Here is a 26,605-nt window from a genome sequence, read left to right as displayed (position 1 = left end):
CTTCCACCGCTTGTGATAATGAGGCGAACTCAATAAGGCTGTTGTTGTTAGCTTTTCGACTCTCAGGAAACAAAATACAGCCCTTCACAAAAGCTGTACCAAAACATGATTAATTCAAGCGGTTCGTTACTAAATTCTGTTTTTTCTGCCTCCTGTATCAGGCACACGGCAACTAAATCTCCCAAAGGAAATTAAAGTAATGCGCTTTAGTGTAAATGATGCAAAGTAATGTAAATTAGATAAAGTATCTGATTGAACAATGCTAATTCAATCATATCTAAGGAGTAGGACTACAGTTTTGGCGGCCTAATTACGTATACATCATATACCGATTTGTCATTTAATTTGCACCTTTTCTATCAGAAAAAGTGTAGCAAGAAGAAAAAGAGGAAGAACAAGAGGAAGGAGAAACCTTGACTACCCAATGCTGGTCAATTTGAAAAAAAAAAGAAAAGAAAAAAAAAGAAAGAAAGAAAGAATTAAGAAAGAAAAAGAAAAACTTGACAGATAAATTCAATCCACTTGTCTAAGTTCATCGTGCCGAGTCTTTATGCGTTTTCTTTTGTTTTTTCTTATCTTTCTTTTTATTTTTCTAGGATTTTGATAGCGTGGCGGTTAATCAAAGGGATGCCCAGCTGTGTACACCACAAAAATAGTTGTGACTGTGTGATAAAATCTACTGTCAATTGTATCATAGCCTAAAAAAACATCGAACTTCACTTAGCTAAAACTGTTAATAGCATAGGTGACGTGGAGGCATTTTGGATTAAGCCCTTGTTGTTAAGGAGTACATACAAAAAATTAAGTAAATAAAACTTAGAAGAAAATAAAAATTAAAGACACGATGTTTTCAAGATATATACTATTTTTATCACGCCAGTTTGAACTTGACCATTGTGACGAGTTAATTTGAATAATTAAGCTTATCGATCAAAACATGTTTCTGTTTTCTGGTGTTGTTATGCTGGTCTCACTGTCTACACGCCGGCCATTATTATTTTTTTTTTTTTCCTGTGCCTGTAGACGAAGAAAAATTAACTTAAACAAGAAGCTGTTTTCAGCTTATACTCGGGCCATATTTGACTGCGTGGTGCGTAAGCTTACAATCTTTTGGCGGTGATAACCTCCAGCATCGTTAATTCCGCCAAATCAATAGATACAGAGATATAGTGAGGCAATAAGTAACCACCAGATAGAATTGCATTTCTTACAGTCAGAATGAAATATAGGGAAAAACGACATTTATCATGCACAAAAGACACTATAAAAATGAACACATAAACAGATTAAGTTTCTTCGCGTCTGTTCATGTGACCCCGGGTCAAATGACTAAAAATATTAAGACTTTAGAGAGAGGTATCTCGGAAATTCTTAATGACTACTTTAAATCATTTCTGTCTAAACCTGTAAATATCCGGACTTGAACAATGATGACGGAAAACGCTTGCAAAAGTTTGCGTTTTAATACAATGCCAGTGCTCACCACAATATTTGGTAGAAAGCGTAGGACACTTTTAATTGAATGTGGGCTTCACATGCACAACGATCATAACGGAAATTGCTGTTAGCGTCATCAATGCTCGGAGTCGTACAGATATTTATATGACTCTCGGTTCGTATTGAAACATAATCAATGTACAAATGGTTTCTGTCTCCAAATCAAAGGTGAAAACGTAAGGATTAAAGCATCCCGGTATGAAGCACAAGGTATTCTACTTAACAAATGTTTTCCCCTGTATTTTACTCGAACTGCAAATAATGCAATTTTATCTGGTGGTTACTTATTGCTTCACTATATCTCTGTTTCTATCGATTAACGCAAAAGGCTTAACGCATAAGACCTACGTTGTCGGTCGCGTTCTTTGTAGTCCGGCCGTGAGGTGCCGAGTTATAATTACGTGCATGGGATGCCTTAAGGGGCATACCGTGTCTAAAAATGGGTTCCGGACCATCGCGACCCGCCCAAAAATTTAAAGAATTTGATAACGCGACCAAAATATTAACTCGTGCCGCCCGAGGAAAAAAAAAAAAGAGACCGAGAACTTAACTCGTGGCCTTATCTCGTAAGTCTTATCTCTCGGCCCATCGCGACCAAAAAAATAAAAAAAATAATTTGATAACGCGACCGAAAACTTAACTCGAGCCGCCTTATGGCCCGAGTAATAAATAGGTTTTGTTTTGCCTTCACTGTGTGGACTTAATAATTAAGTTAACGCCTTCTTATGAAAACAAAAAAATGTATAACTTGTTTTATTCAGCGCTAAGAAAATTCTAGCCTGCAAATTTTTATTAATTGTAATTGGAAAAAAAATAATAATGATGATGATGATGATCATAATAATAATAATAATAATAATAATAATAATAATAATAATAATGATAATAATAATAATAATAAACTATTCGGATGACTTCAGGTTCTTATGCTATCTGATCCCCGCCCAAAAAATACTGGCTAAGAATTAAAAAGTGAGGGAAATCTTTAATTAATTTGAATCAGAATGTGACACCTGAATTTACTGAACTATATCTTCGCTTTTTTTAAAAAAAAGGCTACACTCTCAAGCTTGACACTCCTATAATTTTTAAGCCCGGTGTTTTTTCTAGCTGTGTCTATGGGTTCTCATATACCGAACAACAGATTAAACTGTGTTATCTTACACTGAGTTGCCCTTTAAAAGGCCATGAACAGTCTAGGAAAAAAAGGACATAACATTTTAAGGTTTTGCTCAAATTTCCGCGCTGGGTGCTCCTGTTTACTCTTCGTTTATTAAAGATAAAAAGAAAGGAAAGAGAAGAAGGAGACGAAGAAGAATATTAGCTTCTCATTCTCAATGCGGTGCCCAGTTTTTAACCTTGACCAATCGCTTCCTTTTTCCGCGATTCCTCGTTATAAGATTTTGTCATTTAAAATATGCCAGTAAGCTAGCCTTCGACGAAAATTTTTAATTAAGTAATTTTAGTCTTGCCTTTACATTAGGTTGGTCTTAATGAGTTAACGCCTTTTCTTTTAAACTGCATGAGCGTGAAAATAACTTGGAAACTGTCCAGATTTTCATAGTGTTTCAACTGTTGAGGACGGCTCAGCTGCCTACAACGGCTGGCCCAGGCTAATTTGAAATTCATTGTTCCCCAAAGTGATTTATTCAGTATGAAGATAATTCTAACCCGCAAATTCAATGATTCATTGATAGTGCGCCTTCAAAAATTAAACGTTTATGTCTTAAAGAGAATTTCATCGCAAATTAATATCAATCAGTGTTAAGAAGACTTTAGGCTTCGGTGCTATCTATCAGAGAGATAAATTATGAAGTGACTGAATATTTAACGAAGAATTAGTGTGACACTTATGTTCATTCATTAAACCATATTCCAATAAAATATAAAAGTATTTCATGGAACAAAGTTGCCAAGATGCCATGGAAGAACTAACATTTCAAGGTTTATAAATTGGACACTTAAGATCCTTGCGTGGAAACTAAGCGTTCTTCTCTGACAAGAATTTACACTAAGTTTCAAATACAGATCCCGAAAGGTTGAGGGTAAATTGGTCGTAACCTACCCCCTGCTGTTTATCTCCAACAAAAGTTGACTTCTTTTGGATTAAATTAACACTCCCTGACTTGAATTGCACTGGTATCCTATTAACTGAATAGAAACAATAAGAAAAATAACTTTGCTCAGTTGTCGAATGACAATTATCATGGCAGCTACGTAGACATATTTCAGTTTTGTTGTCTTGTTAAGTTTAGAAAATAACTTTTTCTGCTCAATAGAGACAACCTTTGTATTAAAACGAGAAAATAAAAGAAACTTCAAGAAAGTATATAGGATGAGAGGGTTAGTTAGTAAAGAAACTGTGGTTCTGCACCAGTAGGGGAGGTCCGAGTGCTGACGTTTCGAGCTTTAGCGCTTCGTCAAAGCGAGAAAGTATCTTACACACTCAATATTGTACAGACTAACTTACAGAACAGTACAGAGTCAATTAATGAAATGGTCTTTCTGTATATCTCTGATAATTTGCAAGACTCTTTGAAACTTAATAAAAAGAGAAAGAGCAAGATGAAAAGGAAGAAGAAAAAGAAGTAAGAAGGGATTTTATAAGCTTTCATCTCTCAATGACCGTACGCTCATCTTCTCTAATAACTTTACCATTCTTAGCTTCCTTTTTTCTTGGTTCGTCATCACCTGTTATCCTCTCAAACTAAATTTAAATACAGATTACAAAATTCTTCCAAATCTTAGAACTCTCTCCACTGAACATGAAACAAAATCAAACAAGGCAAAACGAATAGTAAGACCTAAAAGCCCATAAGATAACGTGTATAAACTTAAAAAGGAGTCCTGAATTAAAGTAATATTACTGACTGAGGAAACAGAGTGCAAAGGCTTGGTTCAAACTGTACATGATTCACGCCCAGGAATTAAATAACACCTCTGCCGTCACTATTACATAATTTTTTACGGCACAAAATTTTGCATATAGTTATTAAACCCAATTCAGCGAGGCCAGTTATCGATCAAAATATACCAGCAGAAAATAAAAATGCCATCACCAGTAGAATTTCTATCCATTTTCGTTTATTAGTAGTTCTTCTGTTTTAAAAAAATTGTCACTTACCAAGATCTCAGAAGAGAACGTTGACGCCCTCAATAATTGGGTAAACAATAATTGGATGACTTTGAAGTGATAAAGAGAATTAATATAAATTAACGTATTGGTCAGAAATGCAGGAATGATCAGGGGAAACGTTACAAAACGGATTAAATTGACCTTTAATATTCAAGATATCGATCGCAATAACCAGCAATTAAAAACAATTGCATTTTGCTATAAAAAGAAATTAATGTAAGGTGTGAAAAATGAGCTTTATACCAAAATGATGTTTTAATGAAAACTAATTTGTTGCGTTCGGTCAATACTATATTTTTTGTGAGTTCTACTTCCTGAAACGAGAAAGAAATGTTAAGCCTGGTACACACCATCGACATAATGACATAACGACATAAAGAAAAGACCCTTTTTCTTCTTTATGTCGTTATGCTTATGTCATTCTGTTTCTGCTACGGTTGTTCAAACTTGTGACATACAACATCAACTTAAATTTTCAGTTTGCATTTGCGTGACTTTGCCCTTATGTCGCAGTATGTTGCTAGTGTGAACCAGGCTTTATTTATGTATTTATGTAGGTATAAAACAAGAAAACCTTTCTTAGTGACTGAATGCTGATTGTGCTCCATGCATCCACCACCTCTATAAATAACCTTTACTGAACGGACTTATTTTTATAAATAATAAATTTATTTTGTTGGGAAAGATGTTTTACAAAACCTAGACTGTGAACAGCTTCTCTTTAGCTCGAAAATTCGCCAGAAATAACGCAAAAAACTGAGCGAGCATGATATATTGGAGTCGCGCGCGAGCGACTAAAGCCGCGACGACACGGCTCGCGGCGTCGCGGCTCGCGTGCGCGACTCGAACATCGTGGTCGCTCATTTTTTGGCGTTCTTCCTCGCGGATTTTCGAGCAAAAGAGACACTACTCGCAGTCAATGCAAAACCTTAAGTCCAAAAATTTTGAATTCTCCTTCGACGCTCACATTTTGTTATAACTGGGCACGCGTATTTCATGATTAAAATCACGTCCGGATTTACGTGGCCAGTATTTTTACTTTTTGAAAACTGATACTGGAATCGTTAGCTTAAATAAACGTGGAATAATGGTCAAACGCAATGAAAACATGGACGTAGCTGCTAAATCCCGTTAATAGTTTCAAACATTTGAAATATTTTCAAAACAATACATACATCTGTACATACATGAGCTTTTATATTTAAACACGGTATCAATTCATAAAATATGCCGTCTTCCATCCAGCCGTGTATTTAAATTTAACTTACACTTAAAAAAGGGAAAAACCTAATACTAACGCGAGCCTACTATGTATTCCTTGTGGGCAATAACAATAACATTTAGTAAAAGCTGCACAAATTTAAAAGAGGGACAAAGGCAACGCCAGCAATGAAGCTTGAAAAAGACAGAGAAGACTGATTTTTCGTTCTAGAGTGTAGCACATCGATACGATAGTGAAAGCTGCGGTTCTCTGTTTCAGAGAGTCATGGGAAGATTTGGGCTTTCTTGTGGAAATCACTCAAACAGCAAATAGCCTTTCGCATCAGTATTCTGTTACATGTAGTCTCACCCTAGATAGGGCTTTCAAGGTGTTTAAGGTTAGAGAACCTGCATACTGACGAAACCGTTCACAACGTGGTTGCAGACTTAAAAAAAAAAAAAAAAAGAAAGACTCAAAATTCAAAGCCACTGAACAATGAGGCGACACAACTCTTCATCGATGTCTTCGCTTCAGAAGTCAGGGGCCGCACGACAGTTTTCTCTCAAATCTGTTGAAACGCAATTTTAGGCTATCTGGAGTGCCTTTAAAACTCTGTAGGTTCATTTCAAGCCGCGCTATAATATTTTTTATCTGTTTGGTCATTCTAGGGGAACTTGAGGCATTTCGAAATTACTTGGGCATTTTTGTCCATTTCTCGAAAACCTTAGGTCTTATTTCCTTTCCGAAAATCTAGGCTGACCTTTCTTCGGTACCCAAAACCAAATATTTATCAATCCGAAAACACTAGGCCTTAAAGGGGCAGTATCATGGGAAATCGATGGGAGATATCATGATTTTTGGCCAAAATTCACTAACTTTAAACTTTGAACACTGTGTTACTTAATTTCTCAACCGCTAATTTAAAGAAACATTAATAGTGATCCTAAGACGAAAGGTTAAACCAAAATATAGTACAATCGGGGATTTTTAGTGCGTTACAATAGCGAAATTTGAAAACGTCTGCCAGACGTTTTCAAATTTGAACCCTTCTCTATCTTGGTCATCTGCCGGCGAAAATATCCGTGGATAGTTTCTTTGCATTCTGATAGCCTTTTACTGGAATTTTGTCATTATATCTTGGCTGCTATCAGCCGAATAGCGTCTTTCCGATTTTCAATGTGTTACTAAAAATAGCGTGATACTGTCCCTTTGAATTTCCCATATCACGAACGTTCGAGGTGAAAATTCCCTTTAGAAAATTGTGGGAGATTCGAGTTTGGATTCGAGTTCGAGTTCAAGTTGGACTTCGAGTTAGGCTTCGAGTTGACTTCATGAAAAATCGATAACTGATGAACCGCGGAGCTTCTCTATGTATAGCCCCCACAAAATGAATGTGAGTCACTCGCACGTGTTAAGTTTCGAACTGGTGGGAGCTATTGAAAGTGTATGGATGAGAAAACAAACCCGCGATTAATAGCCACGCAGAAAATTCAAAACCATAAATGCACGGAAAAGACAACTAACCGCCAGGCTATATCTTTCGGGTAATTAAAAATCTGACCTACTGTACTTTAATACTACGCCACCCAACGACAAAATGTTATTTGTTTATTCAGTATCTTTCAAAAGACTGCTTAGATCGGTGATGAAAGGAAGACAATACTTATATTGTATCGCCATACAAGAGAGAAAATCAATGGAACTAAAGCTCACGGAAATCGCGCTCAATCGTTCCAAAAACCACAAAGGGGAGAAAGGACAACAGACAAGGGAGTTCAAGTAGGGATATTTGTATTGAAAATTCGTTAATATTTTTTTAAATTGAACAGATCGAAACTGTTTTCTTTTGTTGTTCACCATTTTCTTTTTCCCATAGACCATGCTTAGTATCTACATTTTTCGAAAAAAAAAAAAAGCAAAATCGTATACTTCAGCCATCCTTCGTTTGGGGAAGAAGGGGAGAGGGGGGGTGGGGGGGGGGGGTCCGATTTCATTTGGGAACCCTTCCAGAGCGCGCTCTCGAAAATAACGAAGTATTTTTCTTTTTGTATTTTTTTATTAATAAAAAAAATAACGAAATATTTTGCTTTTTGTATTTTTATAGTAGTACAACTCCGATTCCAACTCGAACTTCAACTCGAAGCCCAACTCGAAGTCCAACTCGAAGTCTAACTCGAAGTCCAACTCGAACTCGAACTCGAATCCAAACTCGATGATTCGGGATTCCCGCGCAGTGACAATTGGAATCACAAACCCGATAATTAGTAGATAAATTTAGTTGACCTATGGCCATGCTATTTTTCATCTCTTTCGTAATGAGATGCTATGTCACCGAAGACAGGATAAGCCCTGCGGATGTGGCTTTAGTTTACAATCATACCAATTTTGCATTATTTATCTTCGTTGTTCATATAATATAGTTATAATTCTTTATAACTGCAGAGAGAACCTAATCTTAATGGCTTCATGCTGATCAAGATAGTGTTTGTCGGCTATTTGGAGACATATACGAGCTCTGAGCTCATGAGCATGCTTGCTTGACCTTAATGGAGAAAGTGAAGACAAACTATACTGATCCTTAATCCAAAAAAGCTGCAGATTAATTAAACCATCTGTGTATCGTACGAGGTTGTACAACAATACTAGGATCTAAGCAATTATGCAGAATTCTCAGCGCCCATTCAAATCACGCTGAAGGCAAAGCTGTTTAGCCTAATTATTTCAAGAATTTTAATTTAAAAAAAAAAAATTCCGTTTCAGGTGTGCAATTTGCATTGTTTCTTTGTTATTGAGCTGAAACGTGTCGTTGCCCTAAAAATTTATATGAAATTCGAAAACATGACCGGGAAGCCTTGAATAATTTCCTTAAAACCTTTCGCAGACACCTATAAGTACCTGTATTTAAGACACGTTGAAAGAATGCTCTGTTGTGTTAACACAGATCCATTTTGTTCCCCCTTTTAACGTTCTTGAATGTTATCTTACCGAGACCAGGAATGTTTAGTTACAGCAAAACCGTGTTTACAGAAATGATATGGCCTTGACCAACCTATCAAATTGTTCGTTTTATTTTCATTGATTTCATTAGGCAAAAATCACTTTTACAAAATCCATTATTTAAGTATGTGTTATCTTGTTTTCAAGTACTTCTGGATCGATCAAGGTATACTTTAATCAAAATAGTTTTGATTCGGCCAACCAGTTTACAGAATTGAAAGAACCGAAAAATGTAGATATGTGTTTTGTTTCTTAGTAATGTTTGTGCTTGTTTGCTCACTTTTCCGTGTTTTCTAACTGGCGAATTTACTCTACTTAATTGGGTTAAATACAACTTACGACAACGGATGTCAATGGATAGCAGACATACCAAATCTATTCATAAAATTCTACACTGAACGCCCTGTTGGATTCATATCAACTAAAACACGTTTCCATAGGATAAATGAACCCTTCTGACCGCTCTGGAAGGTAAATTTCAGTTAAATTATTAGCAGAAATGAACCTACCGTTTCGCAAATACTTGAAGATGGGTTTCGTCAGTTCCTGTGTCAGTTTCAGCAACGTTAACAGCTCACACCACAAGAAGCATATCTAGAAATTGCTTTTCAGCTTTCAGCTTTTATTGCTGTCTTCTCAAGCTAGAATTGCCACGTAAGATGAAGAGGCTACGGTCTTCAGGCATTCGACGCTGACGACTGCTGCCTAATTGAAGCGCGTTTCTCTAGACGGATTAAACTGCGCAATTGAATTTGGTTCATTGACAGAATTATAATTCCGCTACTGGTCTCGATCAAGTTGGCCATGGGCCAATGATTTAAGTCTCAGTCGGTCTGACAGTAAATGTCAAGTTTGTCACGCAGTATGTTCCGTTCAAGAAAAAGCATCTTGGTGTGGCCATTCTTAGTTGCTATCGCGATTAGGGAACAATGAAACATATATTATAACTGATGATCACCAGGCTAAACACGTGTAAAGCATTACACGTTACCAACAAACGCCATTTTATACTGAGGACCAAAACAAGTTATGTTTAATTTCTGAGAAAAAAAAAAGCCAGCTCCAATGAAGTTCTTTCAGTTCTTTCTTTTCGCCTACACATCAGATCGTTCAGCGGCTAGAAGTCTTCTTCCATCAGGAATTTTAGTACAGTAGAGTAACTGTTGCATGAACTGTCTCTAATTCGCGACACTGTACCACTCAGGTCTTAAAGATTATAACAATTTCTGACTGGTCCGTGATTTGCGTTTACAACTCAGACGCATCCTCAGAGTAGCTCCTTCATTGTTTGATAGAGAAGATACAATATTAGGTGAAAAAAAGAAAGTTCAGGTATTTTCTAAAAAGTCTGTTAGCGGACCGCTTGCAAGAAGTGGTCCCAGAGAGAGGTGTGAAGCCGTTTCACCTGAAGCTACGTTCGGGGACTGGTGGACACGTCAGATTTTTATCTGATATGGCCGCCGGCTTGCAAATACATTCCGATCTTTCAACACAGATTATCAACATATAAAACGTTTGTTCCGTTCGTTTGTCACATTTCTCCGAAAATGGAACACACACGCCTCCCGCGGTATTCTCGCGATAAACATGATATTTAAAAAACATGATATTTAAAAAAAAAAAGAAAAAAAAAAAAAAAAGAAAACGCGCGCGTATTCAGTCTAGCATTCACTCATAACTTAGTCATCTTGTTTGTGGGTTCGCTTAGTTACAAGCCTTTTGTTGTGATCCCTCAACTGAGTTTTATGTGTCACTTTTTTGATATTTATTAAACATTTTAGAAATTAATGTAAAACACGAACGACAAGAGTTTCGATGCTGGGTTTCTGTGGCGTTGTAATGAACGTGTCTGATACTGAACATTTCTGATACGGAGGTCCATCATTGAAATAGATAACGGAAGCGATATTAAAACTAAAAAATGTACAACAGATATCAGAAAAACAAAAATGACAGCCGTTATTACAAATTGCAACAGGTATTAAAAAGCTAGAGTTATTACCATTTACTAAAGTATTCGACGCCCAGTATGACATGTTACATTAGTTGACATTGGCTATTTTCAGCGTTTTACATTTTTTTTTTTTCAGGTATATGTTTAGTGTAAATAAAAAGTGGACTAATTAGCATGCCAGCGAATCATGTTTGACGGGAGATATTCATAGACTGCGGGAATCCCGAATCATCGAGTTTGGATTCGAGTTCGAGTTCGAGTTGGACTTCGAGTTAGACTTCGAGTTGGACTTCGAGTTGAAGTTCGAGTTGAAATCGGAGTGGTACTACTAGAAAAATACAAAAAGCAAAATATTTCGTTATTTTCGACAGCGCGCTCTGGTAGGGCTCCCAAATGAAATCGGACTCCCCCCCCCCCCCCCCTCCCCCATTCTTCCCCAACGAAGGATGGCATGTATACGAATTTTTTTTTTTTTCGAAAAATGTAGATACTAAGCATGGTCTATACGAAAAAGAAAATGGTGTACAACAAAAGAAAACAGTGTCGATCTGTTCAATTTAAAAACACCAACGAATTTTCAATAAAAAATATCCCTACCTGAATTCCCTTGTCTGTTGTCCTTTCTCCTATGTGGTTTTTGGAACGATCGAGCGCGATTTCAGTGAGTTTTAGTTCCATTGATTTTCTCTCTTGTATGGTGATACAATGTAAGTGTAAGTTGTCTTCGTTTCATCATCGATCTAAACAGTCTTTTGGAAGATACTGAATAAACAAATAACGTTTTGTCGTTGGATTTATCTGTCCATAGCTTTATATGCTTAGACGGTCGAGTGGCTTAGTATTAAACTACAGTAGGTCAGATTTTTAATTACCCGAAAAATATAGCCTGGCGGTTAGTTATCTTTTCCGTGCATTTATAATTTTGAATTTTCTGTGTGGCTAGTAATCGCGGCTTTGTTTTCTCATCCATACACTTTCAATAGCTCCCACCAGGTCGAAACTTAACACGTGCGAGTGACTCACATTCATTTTGTGGGGGCTATACATAGAGAAGCTCGGCGGTTCACCAGTCAAATAGACTGACAAGTTTTATTCAAGCGGCTCAGCGGCTCGCCAGTCAAATTGAGTTTGTTGATACAACTAAGAACGTGATTGAACAAAGCGTCTGATTATCACGCGTCTGTTGAAATAATACAAGCGAAAACGATCGTCGCCCGAAGGGTAGAAAGAGGCGTAAGCGATTTTTACGGATGATTTTTACCGATTGATGACGGAAATCGGTGAAAATCGATAAGTTGATTTCGTGTGTCAAATCGATATTATCGATTTTTCATAAAGTCCAACTCGAAGTCTAACTCGAAGTCTAACTCGAACTCTAACTCGAAGTCCAACTCGAACTCGAACTCGAACTCGAACTCGATGATTCCCTACTCCCCTCGCTGCGAGCAGTCTAAGATATTCATAACTCAAATTTCTGCAAGGCTGATATGCATGATAGGACTGCGTAGAGATTTTTGGCTGATTAGATCTTTTACAGATCCTGCGTATACTTGCAGCATTTCCGTTTAAGGTACCTTGCTGGATTCAGCTGTTCAGATTCATAGATCGAATGCCCCAGTTTCCGATGCCGAGCAGGTGATTTTTTCCACTAAGGGGCCAACCATTTTACTTTGGGGGGCGGGGGTGGGTGATTTTGAAAAAAAATATCCTGCAAATACATATGCGTAAGAAAAAAATTCGTGCACAAGACCATCCTCCCAAAAAAAATTCACACACGTACAGTGGGCTGGAAAAAATATTCCGGCAAGATGTTCCCTGGGCTGACACATTGAACTTTTGTATCAGCAAACTGTTAAAACAAAGGCGCATTTTTGATCCGGCTGAGCGGTATAAATACGGCTAAAATATTTAGCGTTGCCCGTGTCGACGAGACACAGCAACTGATGAGATTCCAAGAGAATCGAAACTGCAGTCTTGCATGGGAAACAACATTAGACACTCGCCAGAAGACGTTTCACTAACATCCTAGAGACTCAATAGACAGATGTCTGTCTTAGCTTTAAATATCTGTTGCAGATGCGAGCTACGCCACAAAATAATGAAGGTACATGTCAGCAATTAATAGCTGTTTTTCAGATAAGCACCAACTCAGAGAGCTAAAAGACAGCTCAACAAGCTATAGCTCTCGAAAGCGAGAAACAACAATGATAAGCTTTGTAAAGACGAGGATCTCATTAGACACTCATATCCGTGATAAACAAATTAAAACATCCTACGGCAGTTACAATCCGCCTTCCCGCAGCGATATACAATATTCACGAGTAAAGAAATCCACGGATCCTGTGTGTGCACAGATAAAATTTAATTAGCGCTACCTGAAATCTTGCAGTTAATCCGAGCCGATAAACCTTAACAAATGCCGCAGAGCTAGCATACACCATGGCATATTAAAAACTAATCCTGACGACTCAGAATGATCAGCCGAGTAAGAAACCCTCCATGCAGTATATATGAGAATTCCCCCTCACGACCAAGATAAACGCCATTAAGCGGAGCGGACCCATCACATTTTGATCAAACAGGAAGAATCTCTTATAAAAAAGGAAAATCGCTTAAAAAGACATGCTGGTAAAAGCAAAACTGAAAAGGCTTTTATCAAAACAGCGGACACACAGTGGGAGTCATACAGGTCTGTCAACCCCCTTTTAACATGCAGTAAAGTTTCTTGTCTATTAAAAGTAAACAACACGATGGAATGTAGATTAGGCCTTCAACCACCGACCCTTCTATCTCCCTATCTATAAAAGTCGGATCGAAAGTCCAACGTGCTGACCACTACACCCGCCCATGCCACCCACATGTACTGTATTATAAAGGTCAGTCGAAGACTCTTTAATAGATAAAAATTAATACATTTGTTAAAGATTCTTTTCGAGATCCTTTATAATTTGATTTATAATGGATGCCTTCATAAATTCTTCATACCAACCTATCCTCACAAAAAAAAAAATTCATGCATAATGTTCGAGGGAGAAAAAAATATCCTGCACGCACATACCCCAAGGAAAAAAAATCATTGTGAATTAAGGGGTTGAAAAAAAATTCACGCTCATACCAGATCACCCACCCCTTCCCTCAAAGTAAAATGGTTGGCCCCTAAAACCCCATTTACACTACAGAAAAAATCGGCAAGGCAAGGATGAAAATCGGCAAGGGTAATTTTCATTTTCGCCAAGGCAAGGGTAAAATGTGCAGTTTACACACATCCGTTTTACCCTTGCTCGTTTGATTTTAGGCAAGGATATTTTCGTCCAGGCAAGGCTACTAAATTGAAAGTGAGCATGCGCATATTGCTAATTCAACATGGTGTCCACGGTCTGCTTGAGTTATTTGCACTTATTGCAAACAAAACTGAAGGAAACAAGGCGGAAGAAACGACGTCCACCGCATGAACGAAATGCAAAATCAAGCATGCTAAGGTACTGGTGCAGAAGGAAACAACTGTTGCTTATCATGTTGTCGATAAACCTTTGAATTGTTTCTTCAGCCCCCAAGTGCAAGAGTTTCTCTACTTCTTCCTCCGACCATTTTCTTCCACTCGTTTTCGTGGCGGCGGCCATTTTGAAAGTACTCAATTACACGCAAGTGCCGTAGCTTTGTGACTTGTGCAATATGGTCACAAAACGTGCTCAAGTCAAGGATGAACGTTTACACACCTCATAAAACCGGCAACGTGCCGGTTTCCATCCTTACCTATTTTTCCAAAACAGGACAACTTCTGAACGTGGTCCCAAAACCGAAAAATAAATTGCCAAGGCATGACAGGCTTTCACTGTTTACACTGTACATTTTACCCTTGCCTTGCCGAAAATGAAAATTACCTTTGCCGATTCAGTTTATCCTTGCCTTGCCGATTTTTTTTGTAGTGTAAATGGGTTGTCACTCTTTATTGGCCGGGCCGGCACTAAAAATTTGCATGGGCAAGGCCTGGCGGTGAGGAGTCTGGGCCGGGCAGACCCCGATTCTATTCTTTGAACGCCTGACGAAAAATGTGTTCGAAAGCATTGTAACATGAGCCTACCGTTCGCTTTGTCAAGTTCGAAATTGAGAAGATTCAGAAAGCAAGTTTATTAAGTCTTTGCCTGGTTTAGTGTACAGCTAACGTGACGGTATGGCGCAGTATGGCTACACATGCATTGGTTTATCACGTCTTATTGCGTTGTGTTTAGCGCTGCTTTGTAGCAAATTTCCACTCCTGAAAGCTCAAGTGGTTGTGCTAGGTACGGACAAGTACGTGGAACAAAATATATCGATCAATTTGAACCGTTCTGTTTTCACAGTCAGTGAAAGGTTTCTTTCCGTTGCAATCGATTCGAACGTTATGAAAGATCACTGGCAATTCGTGAATTTGACTTCGGCGAAGTTTTTCACCCTTGCAAAAGGACTCTCTCCAGCGTTTCTACGCATTGGTGGAACTAATGCAGACTTCGTAATCTACGATGATTCGCTAGATTTTCAGAAGTTCAAGAATCATACGAATTTTACAATCACCCATGAAGATTTGGACATAATCCATATGCTGGCTTCCAAAGCAGGTTGGAATGTACTGTTTGGCTTAAATGTGCTTCTTCGGGAACCAGATGGTTCTTGGAATGCAAGCAACGCCAAGAAAATAATGCAGTATGTTGCTGAGCATGGCTATCATTTTGGATGGGAACTTGGAAATGGTAAAGTTTACTGGTTTTTCTAATACGAAAGTGGGAGTAACTGGGGAATACCCCGCCACTCCAAAAGTGACCCTGGAACGAGTGGATGCGTGGCTACGCAGCTACGTGGCTACGCAGCTACGTGGCTACGCGGCTACATGGCTATATCTGGCTATGCGGCTACGCAGCTACGGGGCTACGTGGCTATGCAGCTACGTGGCTCACACAAAGAACAAGGCATAGTCATACAGTCATGTACTTCTACTTGGCTACGTGGCTACGCAGCTACATGGTATCTGCGTAGCCAAAAAGCCACTCTTTCCAGGATTACTTTTGGAGTGGCAGGGTATTCCCTAGTTAAGCCCGAAAGTGCAGTTCCATAGGACCCCCTACCCCTCTAGAAATTTTGATTTTGTTTCATTCATTTCTTTAAATTGTTGGATCTTTGAAGGGAGGCGGAGGGGGTGGGGTATTTCCTTTTTTTTTCTTCTACACAATCAGATTTTTACACCTGTCCACCTGGACCAGTTAGTGATCCACGTGGTACTCTGTCTTTTTGTGCAGCACATGGGAACACCTCGTTGTATTGTCTGCCTGAGCCAATTACTGTACAAAGCATAAGTCAGTCCACTGAGATCGTGTAATTGAACAAACCAAATTTTTTTTTTGAATTACGACTGTAAGGAAGATTACCAATCAACAGTCCTATTTTGGCATGGAAGGCATTAGAGAGCTTCTATGCCAGACTTTTGATTTGTATCTTGGCCTCCATATAAAATGTTCCTCACATTGTCTTTGAAGAGGGGACCCTGGTGATGGGCTTTGGTCACCAAAGTCATTTCCATCACATGGCTAGAGCTTGACCATGTTTCTGTAGCATGAAACAACTAAGAATGTGTCTAGTCCATTGCATGGTTATACCTACACTGTACTGTATAGCAATACAGTGTATGTTGCTGGTAATATGGAGCAAAATGTCTTGTAAAAAGAAACAACAGAATAGCATAGACTACTGTGCCTCAAACCACCAACCACATGCAGGTTTGATTTTGAGTACATTGATGTGCATCTGTTGTGGTTTAGTTTTTTTTAAACCAGTTTAATTTTTATTCGTGTTTACCCTTTGTGTATTATTCATTACCATAATCCAAGACAAAGGGAAATGAAAGTCAAACTGGTTTGAAAATAAATTGTTTACCCCTCCCCAAAATTTTGTACCACAACATATCCATTCAGGCAAGAAGTGCATGTAAATAGATGTACTGTATATAATTACAGTTGTTCACCAAGAGTACACTAGTCTACATACATCACGTGTACCCGTAGTTGCTTCATAGTACAAAAATGTAAGTCAAATAACTGCCTAGGCATCTCCTTGGCAGCCGGTATGGAATTATACAATCATGTATAATTTTAAGTATTTACAGTAACAACCCCAATGGGTGCATTGTACATAGCTGTATTTACCTATTTATCTTCAAATGGAGGTTGAAGTGTTGCCCTGTGATATCATTTCAAAGATTTGTTTTAAACTTTATTAGAGAAACTTATGTTTCCTTGGTTTTCCTTCCAGAGCCTAACCTATTTAAGGATTTCAACAAGTCACTTCCCCCAGAGGACCTTGCAAGTGACTTTCAAACTTTAAGAGCAATTCTCAAAAGCACTCCTCAATTTGGAAACTTTCTTGTTGGTCCTGATGTTACAAGAATTATGAATCACTCCATAAGTGCAATCTACCTTGAAAGGTAATGAAAAGTACATTGTACTGTACCTGCTTCTATTAACCCATGCTATTTGCTTCCTGTTCTTTTTTCCTAGAGCCAAATCAATACAAGCAGTATTTTAATAAGTCTGTTTCCCCAAAGGAGCTTGCAGAAGACTTCAAAACCTTAAGATCAATTCTTAAAAGTACTCCTCAGTTTGGAAACTATCTTGTTGGACCTGATGTTACAACAGTAAATAATCACACACGTTCTTCAATCTTTATTGAGAGGTGAAGTCTATTAAATCAAATTCAAATGATTTGTTACATGCACCAGCACAGTTAATTGATACAGTTAGATTCCTTTGCAAATAACATGCACACTGCAATCTTGAACTGCCCTTTCACTGCAAATTTTACTGATACTCAATCTGTTGAATCAAAGCTCCTCCAAGTGCTAGGTAATATACTGTATTTTGTCCAGTAATACCTGTTACACCCTATATAAGAAGAAAAAACCAACTCATGCTGTCTAAAAGAGCTTTGATGTAGCAAAAAATACATGAGCATTTTGACATAAAAGTTGCACAGCAATGAAATTAGTGGTAAATAGAATGTAAGTACATGTGCAAGACCAGCAGGTTGATCTCTAAAACAGGTCAACTTCTTATCATTTTAAATAAATAAAAATAGCCCAATTTCGATATATTTAATTTCAGCCTGAAACAAATATCACTGCTAGGCTCTGGGGAGTCACCATCAATTCTCTGCGCGCTATTAAGCGCATAAGGCTGAGCTGCGGGGAATAAACCTATATAAACTCAGTCTACAATTTATTTGCTGGAGCCTCGCAGTGATGTTTATTGGTTCAGGGTGGATTTTAATATATCGAAATTGGGCTATTGAAAAGTTGAAAAGTGTTTACTAATGACAGGCATCAGTGTGGTCAATTAGAGCCTTTTTATAATAGTAATGTTTCAAGTTTGACATCATGTTGTGCTGTCAGATTATTAACTTTTGAAAAAGCCATGTAATGCTTGAGGTTAAAATTCCAGTTATCATTATACAATAATTACATTGTATTGCCTTTAACCAAGCCACCTAGGTGGTCTCGGTGCTTGCATGTGATTAATCCTGAATTGCTTTCTCTCCTACTTAGCTTTGTTTCACATGCCAAGAATGCCATAGATGCAGTTACCTGGCATCAGTGAGTATCAAAAATACATAGCACATGAATATAATATTTATTACTAATTAATATAAATTGCATTGTGTAGTTCAGTTTAGTCCAGATATACATGTATGTACACTTCTTCTTTCATTAAGGAAATGTGGATTACAGATATACAGTACTGTCAGTCATTGCTTTCATTGCTGTTGTTACTATCAATATTATTACTCCATCCTGTTAGTGTTTAGAAAATCTTGCCCAGTCTCAAAACTGTGAGTACATCTGCAGTCTACAATTCAACAGGAGATGAAACTCATTTCTGTCTTATTTTATTTATATCTGAGGCTCAAAATCTCTTCCTTGTTCATTAGGCCTGCATGCCCATGCGCTTCTAGTCTAGAATAATGTTGTAAAATGCAGCTGAACATGCTCTGGTTTAGTGTAAAGGTTTCAGGACCAGTGGTAAACCTTTGATGAAAATCCACTGATTATAATTATTGTATTCCCTGTCCTGAGACACAGATGGTTTCAATTACTGTGGTTGTGATTAAAAAAGTATCCTCCTCCAAAAATGTGTAATGTATTAATTTTGTAGTGTATGTGACTGTATACATGTAGGTACCCTCTTCTTCTATGTGTATCTGATAAGACATTGTATGGCATCACTTTACTGCAACTACCAGAATCCTTCTGGTTTTTGTTTTCTTGTGCTTATTAGAGCTATTCTTTGCTGTCCACTGGGATAACAAAATTTGAATTTAAAAAGAAAATTGAAATGAATTCTGGTAGTTGTAGTAAAATGACGCCATCATAAAAATGGCCTATTTTGGAGTGTTATCAATATTTTGCTGGGTACATTAATAGTATTATTCAAATAATAGAACACAATCATATAGCAAATAAAATAAGATAGTCCATGACTTTTGTTTGTTGCTATAGATATTATCTTAATGGAAGGACTTGCTCGAAGGAGGATTTTTACAATCCAGATGTCCTGGACTATTTGCTGCATGAGCTGATTGCAGTTAATGATATTTTGGCTAAAATAGACCCTAGCACCCCACGATGGTTGGGTGAGACAAGCAGTGCCTATGGGGGAGGGGCTCCTGGATTGTCTGATGGTTATCTTGCCGGTTTCCTGTAAGTTCCAGGCATCAATTCTTTATATAATATCTTGTTATATGCACACATATGGAATGGCACAAGTATTACTCTTGGTTGTATACTGTATGTCAGCCTTACCTTTAAAATTATTTTCACCTCTAAAAATCGATCATGACAGTAGAACAAACTAGCTTGTTGCAGATTCTCTGCAAGATTGCAGAAAGAGAATGTAAAAATAAACACATTTTCCTCTCTTTTTCACTCTTCTTAGGTCTCTTATTCTTGAATAGTGGTTACCATGGTAATGCATAATACCAATGTGCTGCCAGAGAATGACAATTTTTGTTAAGGCTGATACAATTGGCTTTTTCTTTAACTCACATTTGTGAATGAAAGTACGTGACTTGTATTATGCTCTGACATTATTGACCAGCACAGCCTTTCTTTGAATAACGTTTGCACCCTACAAATTATGTTAATCATTCAACTTAAGTTGATGTAGGTATTCCACTGCTCCCTCATTGTCCATTTAGAACAGTTAGACCACTTGTCTGAATTTTCTGTGAAGAGCTAAGGGTGGTCAACTTGGGTCCCGACTACAAGCAGTCCCTTAGTTTTCTTAGTGAGTGAACCATGTGAGTGTGTGTACTGAAAAGTGCCTCCATGCTCCACTTCTTCTTGCGAGAAGCAATTTTTGTGCTTCAAGGTTCGCTTGCTTTACTATTGCTAAGAAAAATAATGGACTGCTTGTAGTCTTGGGTGTGTCAATATTTTCTGGACTAGTTGGCAGTACCTGCCAATTCTCATGCATAATTTATGAGTAAGCCTCATGCACTGTACCTGATCTAAATTCAATCTCATGTATACATGCCAATTTCTTACACCTGAAATAAGTCCAGACTACGAATAATTATTTCCTTAACTCATGCAGAACATGCTATAATTTGATTCAGTTCGAAGCAGGAATAGCCCAATAAATTACCCTTTCTGTAGAAACCCTCCTGGTATCTCTTGAGTATCTTTGGCAACGTTTTGAAATCGTTGGAACATTTTCAAACATCTTTGACAATGTCTAGAAATCACTAAAAGAGCTTTGGAAATCTGCCGGATAAGAGGGAGGCGAAATCTCACACATTAGATTCAGGAGAGGTTTCAAGATGGGTATAACAGTTACTGTACTATTGGCTAATGAAAATTAACATGGCCTTTTTGTCTCAAGGTGGCTAGATAAGTTAGGACTCTCAGCTCGACTAGGCCATGAAGTTGTTATCCGACAGACGTTTGTTGGTGGAAGATATTCATTACTTGATGAAGACATGGATCCAAACCCTGTATGTACTTTTAGATTTACCTTAACACACCAATATGACCTTCATTGTTTACAGTGAACAACTGTATTTGCTTGGCAACAGCTTGTAACCTAGTAATCTTAGAGAAGAAAAAAATACGTTTTGAAGAACGTGTTCTTCCAAGTCTTGAATTAGCAATAAAACCTACCAAAAAGAAAAAAAAAAAAAAAAAAAAAAAGAAAAAAAAAACACATCTCACGTCTTCGCCTTAGTCTAGCGTAAATTTGTTTCATTTCCTTTTATGCATAGCTAGCACACAGTCCCATAGCTCCCCCTCGTAATGCTCGCTCCAATTCTGTCCGTTGCCCTGCCTCCTTAACAAATTATATACATGTAGGACCTTTTTTATAGCAGTCCAGTTAGTATAACGTAAATAATAGTGTCAATGTACAGCTGTAGTTAGCGCGGAGGATTAATTGGGGATAAGAAAATGTTAATTTTTTTGTGCAAAACCCTGAAGATTGCCTTCTATTGTGTCCAGGACTACTGGCTTTCTCTGTTGTACAAGAGGCTTGTAGGCGTAAAGGTTCTGGAGGTGGACAGTGGCACAGAAGAGAAGCGTACAACTCGTGTCTATGCTCACTGTTCTAGCAAGTAAGGAAAAAAAACGAGTAAACACATGTACCATTTTGTTTAGAAACTTACAATAACCATAGTTTTTTTGCTTGCTTTCTTTTACATGTAAGATGTTCTTGTTTTTCAATAATCATTTTCAAAAGCTACAGTAACTGCATGTAGTGTCACTGGGATTAAAATGGCATTCCCCTACGTTCATTATAGGAATTGGCTAAGGAGGTCCAGTGGACCCTCTTTGAAGATTGTATCGGGGCCATTTGCACGAAATTAGGCTCAATATATTTGCGCTTCTAAATGGAATGCATAAAAATGAAAAATCCTGGGATATTGAATACGTGGGAATCTGCCCCACTAGTTCATTAAATGTGTGGTTAAACTTCATCAGAAGGCCGTAAACCGCTTAAAAAACAAAACGATATGATATGATCGTCTCCGAAAACTGCGTTGAAATGTTAAAGCCCTTTTAATCATGTATTTAAAGTTATAACCCACCCATTAATTTTCGCGCGATTTTATTGGCTACTTTACGTCACGTGGTGCAAATTCACAGGATGGTTATCACGCAATAACCCTCAACTGCGTTAATATTTGCCCTCCAATTATTTCCGTTGAAAAGAAACAAAGCCAGCGGGAAAAAGCCAGCTCAAGAGTTTCACCTTTTCATCTTTATTATTTTACATGGAAGAAAAAAAAAAAAACTCGTTTTGTAGATGTCCAGTCATATTTACATCAAAAAGCTGGTCGCAAATGCTGTTCCGGAAAGTACAAAAATGTCAACAAAACATGATGCCAACGTCTTTGAAAGTGTAGAAAGTAACGAGTAGACTTTCAGATTTAGTCCTACGCAAACTTAAAACTGAGCCAGTTTGTCAAGTTTTGGTCCAATCACAGTTAAAATAAAGTTTCTGTAAACCAATCAAATGTTCTTGTTAACGTCAATCGCGTGCATCCGCCATCAGCAGCACTGGCTTTTTTACGAGCAATTTTTGCGTGATATAAAAATTAATCGGAGGGTTATAAAATAAATAAACCCCTTTCTGGCTTGCTGGTATGTCGGCTGATAATGTCCTCAAAATTTCACATTTGCCCTCGAAGCTTCGCTTCTCGGCCAAATATTCATTTTTCGGACAATCTCTCAGCCGCGGACATTATAAGCCGACATACCAGCCGCCTGAAGGGGTTTATTTACTAAATAGTACACCGTACTGTAAATGTATGTTGATGATGATGGTAAGTACCTTTTTGTGTCTTTTTGTAGGTTTTTTTTTTTTTTTTTGGTTTCTTTGATTACAATCTGTCTTGAACCTTTAAGAAAATTGAAATTAACAAATCACACCAAGCTCAAAATCTGTGAAAGTCCCTTTTTCGTTTTCGTCATATACATATACATGTACAGGAATTTTCTTTATCTAATAATAATAATAATAATAATAACAATAATGATGATGATGATGATGATGATGATGATGATTATAATTATAATAATAGTCTTTATATATAAGATATAAAAATAACTACATAATTATCTTATGTTACAAAACTTCCAGTTTAAAAATTACAGCGCAAAATCATATTAAAACATATAAAATCACAAAGCTAGGTCATATTTCAAAATTAGGCGATTAAAATAGGAACACTTAACTCGACCAGTATTCATTTTCGGCCGGTGACTAGATTTGTTTCTTAGATTGTATTCTGTGACCTTCATTTTAGGTAAAAGGTTTTTCACACGATGATTCTCTCGCGGTTTAACCATGTCGCAACTTTTCCTACCTTGTTTTTCTAACAGATCATAGATGTTAACTGCTTTAGATTTGTATCTCCGCTTTAACTTACAATGTATCTGTTGAATGTGACATCATTTCTGCACATAGGTACTTTCTCTTCTGTTTATAAATTAGCTTTCCTGTTGTTTCAGAAAATATCCCTTGGGATCAGTCACTCTTCTTGTTCTGAATGTTCACGAGCACGACCCAGTGGTCTTAAAACTCACTGGTGGTCTCCAAGGAAAAGATATTGAAGAGTACTTGTTAACAACGGTGAACAGCGATCTCACATCGAAGTAAGTAGAACAGCACGAGTGGTATAGATGTATAATTGACCAACTTGAGGTAGTCAGGTAGGGCCTAATTTTGGCAATAATATGACTTCTGTTAAAAGTGACTTCCTTTAGTTTTAAAAACTGACTTGCGGCTAGTTTAGCTTAATGAATTTCACGCATAATAAATACAACTCAGACTTATACAATTAAAAATTATAATGAACCAAAAAGGGGACGGTAGAGGGGAGCAGAAATTCCGCTCCAGCCGGAGGGAGTTCTTTCTCTTCCGTGCGAATGTTTTATTTGCAGGATCACAATATCGTGGTTTTTATAAGGTTAGAAAAATCAATACCATGCAATACAACACTGCATTCCTGTTTCTAGGACTTGTTCACCTGAACGGTTTGATGTTGGATTGGCTTTTTGTTATCCTCGGAACGCTACCGCTTAATGTAATACTTTTTAAAGAAACATAAACGATTATATAATTCTGCACGACCCGTCGGTAGCTGAGGCTAATTAAAGGGGGGTCGTGCTTATATGTCATTCGTCGATATGAAAAGAAATTATTCACCTTTAGATTGTAGCATATGATTCAGGCATAGTGTTCACAGAACGAACTAACAACGAACCGAAGACTTGGGAAGAAAGACGATAGGTTAAGAACTCAATACCGACGGAGCTAAATTTTGCCTCCCATCGTTGTCCGCTGACCGCTGAGCGCTTCATGATTGTTTTGCTCGAGGGCGGCTAAGCTGCACCTCTTCTTCAAAGGGGAAAACTTTGCACTGGATGTGTTTATGTGCCTTCCATTACATTGTATCCAAACCACGGCTTTCGTAGAGTCGGTAGCTAGTTAATGCTGGAAAGTCCGATTACGTGAAATCCTTTAAGGCGCCCTTTATTGCTGGCGTTCCTGTACTGGTCAACATCTACATCTACATCTGCTTTTAATTAGGTCGTTAAAGTCGTGATACACACCAATTTTTCTTAAAAATAGATTACATAATAAGTAATTCGTTAAATAAAAAAAAAATAATAATAATAAAAACATAAAAAAATATATCAATATGAGAAAAACAACATTAAATCCTATTTATTAGCTTTACATAACTTACATGTATTTGAAGTAATTTGTTAACATAGTTTTAAAAGTTTGCAATGACACAGTCCAGTCCAGTCTAAATAAAAAATCAAGACAAACAACAACAAAATCAAATTTCGATCATGCTTACTTTCATAACAGGACGGTCAGACTGAATGGTAAAGTTCTCAAGCTTGTGGATGACCACACCCTCCCCGATCTCATTCCCGTGAGTGTACCTGGAGACCAGCCTATTGTTCTTCCACCTCTGACGTTCGGCCTTTACGTCATCCCAGAAGCCTCGGCTAGTGCATGCCGTTAACATGCTTTGTCTGTCCGTAAGCGGGAAGCTCGTGCTTCAAAAATACTTCTTAAAAAAAGTATTTTAGCTGCTCCGCTGGTGCCTGTTGATTATTTGTAGTTCAACTTCTTCAGCTCGTAGTCAAGCAACTCAAAGCGAAATAATGATCGTAAACGAGAATGTATGTAAATAACAAATGCAAACAGTCAGACAGGTTCAACCTCAGACCTAATGTTAGGCTGGTTGAACAAGAATAATTTTTTCGTGTGTACGACGAAATTTGCCTCTTTTCGCCTTAAAAAAAACAAAAAACAAAACAAAACAACAACAAAAAAAAAAAAACAACAACAACAACAAAAAAAAAAACAAAGCGAAAAAAAAATCGTAATTGTTCGCCAAAGATCTTGTTGAGTATGTAATGTGTAGAAGGAGCAGCAAGTCTACGTTGATCAGTCCTCTTGTTCTAGGAAACATGATCAAGAAAAAAAAAATCGGTGAAACAAGTCTTAGGCCTCGTCCACACTACTGCGTATCTGAGAACCTATGTGTGTCGAAAAAGGGTAGATCTGCGTCCGCACTAGAGTTAACACACCGTTTTCTACCGTCCACACGGTACCATCCGAGGGAATATTCCGCAAGATTGAGAAGGATATTTTTTTTATTATTGAACAAACTGATAACAAATTAAAGTTTTTGCTGTAGAAAAGCTGGAGACGTTCTTCCTTGGCCGTTACTTGTTTAAAGCGCTCTGCTCAGTATTTTTCTCCCAGACAAATAAAGTTACGTATTATTTAACAGCATTATTATCCTTCGAGATCGCGCGGAATATTGTCTGAAACTTAGCCGACGAGGTCGTAGGCCGAGTTGGCTAAAATCAGGGGATATTCCGCAAGATTGAGTAGGATAATTGTTTTCTTATTCAACACATTGATAACAAAGCAAAGTTTTATTGCAGAAAAGCTGGAGGCGATGTTTATTTTGCCATTTTCTCCCCACCACACGGAATTGCGTATTTTGCATGATATCTGTTGACTACGGACGACGAATATTCAGTGCACCATGACCATATTTGGGTAGTGTTACAATGTGTTGAATAAGGACTATAAATACTCCAACTTCATAAAACAAGTCAAGGCAAATGTAAAATGAAAATAACAATGGACAGAAAGAACGAAGAATTGATGTTTTTCACTTAACTGTTGATGTATTGAGAAGCTCCCCCGAACTGCATGGGAAACTGGGTAACGTTTACCGTTTTGGGAGAGCTTCGTTTCTGGCATCTAGGGTAAAAGAATAGACGTTCGTTCTCAAAAGTACTACTCTTTAAGACTTCAAAAACCTCCCTAAGCAGTTCCGTTTTGATCGTTTTAGTGTGGACGTTCGGCAAACCCCATAAAAATGTATGTCCTTTGAAACAAAAACGCATTGACATGGATAGGGTCTTAGAAGCCCCCGTTAATAACTTGTTCTGTACCTAAACTGAAATGCAAACAGAATGTACCGCCGCTATACGGGATTGAAAATTATGTTTTGTGATAGCAGCCTTGTTTGAATTACCTCATGAAATTGTTTTTACGAAGATGTATGTGCAACCATGCAATATCTTATTGTGTTTTGTTTTGCTTTGTTTTGTGCATTCCCGCTATGCCTAAGTATTTAGCCTATAGCAAACACAACCCTTGGGCTTTAAGATCTGAGCCACCGCATTTGTTGTCGTCCAGATATGAAGATCAGTTGTCCTGTCTAGAATTTGTGACAATTAAATCGCCAAGTTGTTCAAACCACA

At 37.6% G+C, this 26,605-nt stretch overlaps 1 protein-coding gene across 2 annotated transcripts; it reads left to right on the top strand.

Annotated features, from left to right (window-relative positions):
• The first annotated feature begins 14,829 nt into the window (after positions 1-14,829).
• Positions 14,830-25,297, top strand: LOC146476747 (heparanase-like). 2 transcript variants are annotated; one of them, XM_085114227.1, is made up of 8 exons: positions 14,830-15,512; positions 17,310-17,484; positions 18,353-18,400; positions 19,304-19,504; positions 20,688-20,799; positions 21,299-21,411; positions 23,312-23,455; positions 24,681-25,297. In XM_085114227.1, exons 1-8 carry the CDS (start codon positions 14,957-14,959, stop codon positions 24,838-24,840), a joined length of 1,509 nt encoding a protein of 502 aa, XP_084970353.1. In that variant the 5' UTR covers positions 14,830-14,956; the 3' UTR covers positions 24,841-25,297. The 2 variants fall into 2 exon arrangements, with proteins under 2 accessions (XP_084970353.1, XP_084970354.1); XM_085114228.1 differs by lacking the exon at positions 17,310-17,484 and adding an exon at positions 17,065-17,236 and having other exon boundaries at positions 14,849-15,512; positions 24,681-25,116.
• Positions 25,298-26,605: the final 1,308 nt, after the last annotated feature.

The sequence above is a fragment of the Pavona decussata genome, unplaced genomic scaffold, assembly GCF_977016875.1.
Source record: "Pavona decussata unplaced genomic scaffold, jaPavDecu1.1 SCAFFOLD_73, whole genome shotgun sequence".
NCBI classification, from domain to species: domain Eukaryota; kingdom Metazoa; phylum Cnidaria; class Anthozoa; order Scleractinia; family Agariciidae; genus Pavona; species Pavona decussata.
Note: the sequence above shows the minus strand (reverse complement) of the source record. Positions and strands in the feature narration are given on the sequence as shown.

What these genes read in the sequence shown, in the direction of transcription:
- LOC146476747 (XM_085114227.1), top strand. Translation starts at nt 14,957, where the DNA reads ATGGCGCAGTATGGCTACACATGCATTGGTTTATCACGTCTTATTGCG. An exon ending in TCTTCAATCTTTATTGAGAG is followed by an intron (nt 17,485 to 18,352) that starts GTGAAGTCTATT and finishes TCTCCTACTTAG; the next exon opens with CTTTGTTTCACATGCCAAGA. An exon ending in TATGCTCACTGTTCTAGCAA is followed by an intron (nt 21,412 to 23,311) that starts GTAAGGAAAAAA and finishes CTGTTGTTTCAG; the next exon opens with AAAATATCCCTTGGGATCAG.